This window comes from Varanus komodoensis, unplaced genomic scaffold (genome assembly GCF_004798865.1).
Source record: "Varanus komodoensis strain SLA01 unplaced genomic scaffold, ASM479886v1 scaffold4, whole genome shotgun sequence".
Lineage (NCBI taxonomy): Eukaryota > Metazoa > Chordata > Lepidosauria > Squamata > Varanidae > Varanus > Varanus komodoensis.
This window is the reverse complement of record NW_025335941.1, coordinates 46196525-46202365: the sequence shown is the minus strand read 5'-3', so window position 1 is coordinate 46202365 and position 5841 is coordinate 46196525. Positions and strand designations below refer to the sequence as shown.

Here is a 5841-nt window from a genome sequence, read left to right as displayed (position 1 = left end):
AACTGCCAGTCTGCAGATTTCCTGTCAGTCTGGGGGGGGGGGGGGGGCTCCTGCTCACTGTGGCGCAGGGGCTGGCTGTGCTCCACCACCTCTTCCTTGGCTGGCATTGGGAGGTGTGCCCGCTGGGGGCGCCAGGAAGGGGAGAGACGGCTTGGTGAAAGCCAGCTGGGAGCCATGCCATGTCAATTTTGGTATTTTGTTCTTTTGTTGGCATTTTTTGTTGCTTGGTTTCTAGTTGTTTTGGAGACCTTCCTTCCTTCCTTCCTTCCTTCCTTCCTTCCTTCCTTCCTTCCTTCCTGATATTGTGTTTGGAAACTAATACACAGAATACTGTCTTATGTGTGTGGTGCTTTTTATTTCTGCCTCAGCAGTCCCCAAGGTGGTTTTCCTGTTTTTGTCAGTCCCCAAAGGTTGAAAAGCACTGCTTTAGCCTACAAATTCCATCTGCTCTAGAGAGCATGGACAGTGCTGAGAGCTGGTGGGAGCTGTAGACCAAAATATATGGAAGGCCACAAGTTGCCCAAATGTGGGTTCACAAGCATTTTCAAATGGTCATGCATAGCCAACTGGAAACCATAAACTGGTTCTGACTCAGGATGTATAGTATCTGTTTTGTTACATCCCCCTCATTGATGGAATCAGATTTTTTTAAAGTCTGCATGAGAATGTTGTTCCTCCTATGCAGGAGAGCATTAACTCAGGTAGGCATTAGTGGAAACTTTTATTTTTATTTATTTTTTCAATTTATATCCTGCCTTTTTCCTACAAAGGGCTCAAGGCAGCTTATGTCATTCTCCTCCTCCATCTGATCCCCACAACAACAACCCTGTGAGGGAGGTTGGGCTGAGAGTCTGTGACTGGCCCAAAGTCACCCAGTTGGCTCCATGGCTGAGCGGGGACTAGAACCCAGATCCTCTGAGTCCCAGTCCCATGCTCTTAACCACTACACCACACTGGCTCTCCTTCAGAAAGTAAAAGAATGATCTGCAGAATCTGCATGACTCAGAAAAAGCACATCCATTGTGAAATGTGCAAGTTAGACATTCCAAACCTAACCCCCTCTTGAATCTGTTATGCATTCTGACATCTCTATTTCCAACAATATGTTAACCAATATCTCCCATGATTGATCAACCTTGATTCTCCCTAGAGCTCCATTCAGCTTCCATGAAAACAAAACTGTGATTTTTCATGAGAGACATTTTCATGGTTAGCTCTTTAAAATTCAGGTTTGTCACAGCTGTATGATCAAAGCCCACTCCCTGATTGGACCAGGGGTCCCAGCTGCAAGTAAAAGGATGCCTCAGTGTGCATATACCCAGTCCTATGTCTACAGCAGCCACACTTGCCTCATTTGATGCACTCAAGCCTGTTGCTCATGATAAATGGATGCATAACTGCTGTGCAGAGGTGCACTGCCATGGATCCCACGGTATTCAATTACACTCTTCTCATTTCTAAGCATAAGTACTTAAAAATACTGCAGCAACAAGGAGCAAATGAAAAGACAGATTAGGGGCAAAACAGCATGGGCCAGAACACAAACACTAGTGAATGAGTGCAATGATATAGGCATCTGGTGACAGTCTAGCCTGCCTGTTCAAACAAGGCAAACACACACTTCTTGTGAAGCAGGGAAGGGTTGTGGTGTAGCAACCTATACCTGGGAAGAATATTGTGCTCTTACTCAGTTCTTAAAAGAATGAAGAAACGGATCCTCTGCAGGCAGAAAACGGATGGAGGAAATCACAGCATGACAATTAGATGCCTCCCCACCCCCATCCCCACCCACAAAAAACCGAAGAATTACAATTCCACGTAGAAAACACTTCAGCCATCGCCAAATAGGCATTACTTTAAATACGCACTGAGCAGTTACGTCCCATTTTTACTCTAAAATACTAGCAGGACTCTTGGCCCTCTGCATCCGTAAAAAGGAAAGAAAAACAGTACAGAGCTGCTGAGGTGCACATTTAAGCATCTCCTGCCTTGCCTGCGACGTGAGCTGAACCCCCCGAGACCGCGGGGCTTCCTTCTGCGTGATCTTGCGCAGGGCTGGGGCTGCGAAGGGACCTGGCACTAGCTATGGCATGGCTCGCTGCTTCCATTTACTCGCAATTCCATTTCTGTGCCACACCAAAACTGCAGCAATGCTTTCTACTGTCTTTTTGCTACGACCAATTGACGTTTCAGAAGTCGAAAAGGATAGGCGGTAAATTTCGCAGAATTGGCGCGGGGGGGGGGGAGCGGGAGCCCTGCGCGCTATCCCGGCTGCCCTCGAAAGCGGGAGCAGCCCCAAGCAGGAGTTTGGCCCCAGCTGCGTCGGCTGCCTTGGGCTTCCCGCCGCGCCCCCCCCCCCCCGCCCCAGCCAGGCGCCCGCCGCGTCTTGCCAGCCACGGGCAACTCCCATTGTCCGCGGCGGGCTCGGCGTGCGCATGAGCCCGCCGCCCTTGTGCGTACGCAGCCCCGGCGCTTCCCGTAGCGCAGCATGGGAGGAGGCGGCGGGAGGCGGCGCTCGGCACCCTTTAAAAGCACCGCGCGCGCGACGGCTCCCGAGCAGCGGCTGAGGCAGCGCGCCTCCTCGCCCCTGGCCTCGGCGCCTCGCTGCTGCCTCCGCCGCCTCCTCGCCCCTCTGCGAGCCGCCAGCGGCTTCCCGCTCGCCTGCCGCCTGGACGGCACAGCCGCGTCGCTTCCGGATTCCCGGTCTTGGCGGGGTGGGCGGGTCGCGGGGGGCGCCTTTCCCATGCGGCTGTCGGCGATCATGTCTCAGAACTGCCTCCTAGCGCCGATCCAGGAGGGGCCCTCCGAGTACCTCGTCAAGGACGTGAAGCTAGCCGTGCTGGGGACGACGAGCGTGGGGAAGAGCGGTAAGCGCAAGGCGCGCAGCCCTCCGGGGGTGCCCCAGAGAGGGGCTGCAGGCCGCGCGTGGGAACTGGGGGGAAAAACCGTGGCTCAAATCCATCTTCCTCCCGAGCAAGGATTTCGTGAAATAAAGAAGCTGTTAAAAAGGCATGAAGATGAGGGTGAATATATTCCATATTCCATGGTCTAATAAGTCTATTAATGGGTTGATCCAGCGTTAGTTTTACTTAGAGTAGATCCAGCAAAATGAATGAGACTTGCTTATATGCAATACATATTCCCAGCATTTTTTTTATCTTGCTCCCCCAGAACAGGTTCGGAGAATTAATAATTGTTAGACTTAAGGTAGATGTTGTTATGATTTTTTCTGACATATGAAGCTATGAACTGGTTCAGGTGGGCTTAGGGAGTTCCTTTTTCAAGACAACTGAACTTACAGTGCCTCGGCGTTAAGTCAGAAATTCCTCCACTGCTACCCAGTGCTGTCGCTAAGAGACCAAGCTTATCTGCTTCCCTCTCCGTGGCTGTATTTGCTCTCAGCAGAATATCAGGGCCTACGATCACCTTCCTCATTCCGCAAGCGTTTAGTAAGTCTGAGAATAGATGGGTCTTGACCCTCTATCATCTTTTACTGACCAAGGATTCTGCTTCTTTTCAGCTATGATTGTGCGGTACCTAACCAAGAGATTTATTGGAGACTATGAACCCAACACAGGTGAGGTTTGCTCTTCTTTCTTTCTCTTCTTAAAAGGTCTCTCTGCAGGTTCCAGGCATGATGTTTTAGGGTAGCCCCCTCTTGGTGGATGTACATGGGAATCATTTCAGGGAACCATGGAGAATGGGTCTCTGTGCGTTTCCTATAGCCCCCTGCAGTGCATGGCCCAAAGGAGGGGAAGTAAAGGGGTGAAATAAGGCTTCGAGGAGACCTATTTCTTTCTAGCATTCCCTTCCTCAAAGATGTTCTGAACAGTACATTTTCTTCTTTTCTCTCCCCCACCCCATCAGTTTATTCTCATAACAACTGTGTGAGGCAGCTTTGTCTCAGAAGATGAGCCTAAGATCATGCATTGAGTTCATGGCCAGGTTTGCCCCGTCTGACACGCTAACCACCCTATTGGCCTCTTTGCACACATTGTATCCATGTGGGGAATGCGCTGGGGCAACCACTGCCGTGTTTGTTTATCCTACTTCCATTCATTAGTGCAACAGTTTTTCAATAATTATTCGTTCTTTTTTCTCCAGGGAATCTGTATTCAAGACTTGTTCATGTAGAAGGGGATCAAATCTTCTTGCAAATCCAAGACACCCCAGGATGCACAGAGGTACAGAAATATTCTCTAATAGGTCTGTTCTGATCACATTATTGGGTTTCATTTATTCACTCAGTGCATAATAATACTGCTGGCAAAGCTTCCATGAATGGCAGTGGGCTCAACAGTACATAGACGAGGATTTGCTACACAGAATAAATAGCAATGTGGGATTTCTTTGCATTTTTGTCAGGGTCAGAACAAGATCAGATAACTTGAAAGGCTTATCCAGTGTATTTCAGCAACCAGCGTGTTTAAGGGGCCTATATTCAAGTAACCAAGCATAGGACTGTAACTTTATAAGTACTGATACCTTAGGTCAAAGATATGAACTAAAATTGGATGGGGACAATAAATGACCCCACCCACCCAGCCTTCCACGAACAGATTGTGTCACAGGATGAAGCCACCTGCAGCATCACCTGGTCCAAAACTTCAGTGGAAGACCTGTGTTTGCCTGCCTTGTGCCTCCCCTTGCTGGGGAGGACACAAGGTGGGTGAAACCACTCTGACCACAGTACTGGCCAGAAGAGCATTTCTCTTGGATGCCTTGGTGCGGGAACTGGCTTGGGTCAGAAAAGCCCGCATGCGGCAAAGTCACTCTGGCTGAGATGCGGAGCTGGAAGCCACCCCATGCCTTTCTCCTTTGTGGGAATCCAGTCTGATTGGTGATTCGAGGTCACAGCAGGGGTTCCCATTTGTTCTCACAGACCAGCACCCTCTGCTTTTTGTGAACTGTTCAGCTGGCTATTGGCTGATAATAGATTTGAAGATGATTATTCTTGTCAATAAGCATGTTCTCTTTGTTTCAGGTTCAAGAAGACATAGCACAGATGTTTGACTCCCTTTCCAGATGTCTAAAGTGGGCAGATGGTTTTATTTTAGTCTATTCGATTACAGACTACCATAGCTATCAAGCCATCCGTCCTCTCTATCAGCACATCCGGAAGATCCGTCCAGACTCTAAGAGCCCTGTCCTCATTGTAGGCAACAAAGGGGACTTGTCTCATTCCCGGCAGGTAGCGGCAAATGATGGCCTACAGTTGGCTAATGAACTGGGCAGCGTGTTTCTAGAAATCTCTGCTAGTGACAACTACCAAGGTGTGTGCGATGTCTTTCAGCATCTTTGCAAAGAAGTTACCAAGTTGCACAATGGAGAGAAGAGGAGATCATCCATCATTCCGCGGCCCAAATCGCCAAACATGCAGGATCTCAAGAGACGTTTTAAGCAGGCCTTATCTTACAAAGTCAAGTAAAGATCAGCCTTGCAAGATCACCTCTTCTTGAACAGACTGTTTGTTTTATAAATTATATAAGTTTATAAGGATAATTTATTTTTGTAGGGATGTGCGTTGTGTGCATTTGAAAGCACGCATCTTCCTTGTATTACTTTTGTATTAATTAACCTTCACCATGCTGAACCACAAGAAAATAAAATGAAGGAAAAGATTGTGCTTAATGGCCCATTGCTATGATTGAAAGTGACTTTCTGCTACAACCAGAGCAAGTGTACATGTGATCCCTGTCAAACTTTGATAGTATTGAAATCATGATATTTCATCCAGTTTAGCTGGATGGTGGGCAGGGTTACTTATCTGTCTTATTTGGATGACTCAAATACAGAGGGAGTAATCCTATGCATGTTTAAACTGAAAACGTTGTAGAACTT

At 48.3% G+C, this 5841-nt stretch overlaps 1 protein-coding gene across 1 annotated transcript; it reads left to right on the top strand.

Moving 5' to 3' along the window:
* Positions 1–2790: 2790 nt before the first annotated feature.
* On the top strand, positions 2791–5590 carry RASL11A (RAS like family 11 member A). Its single transcript, XM_044442450.1, has 4 exons — positions 2791–2867; positions 3521–3577; positions 4105–4184; positions 4985–5590. The coding sequence occupies exons 2-4, from the start codon at positions 3523–3525 to the stop codon at positions 5426–5428; spliced, it is 579 nt and encodes a 192-aa protein (XP_044298385.1). The 5' UTR covers positions 2791–2867; positions 3521–3522; the 3' UTR covers positions 5429–5590.
* The last annotated feature ends 251 nt before the right edge of the window (positions 5591–5841 follow it).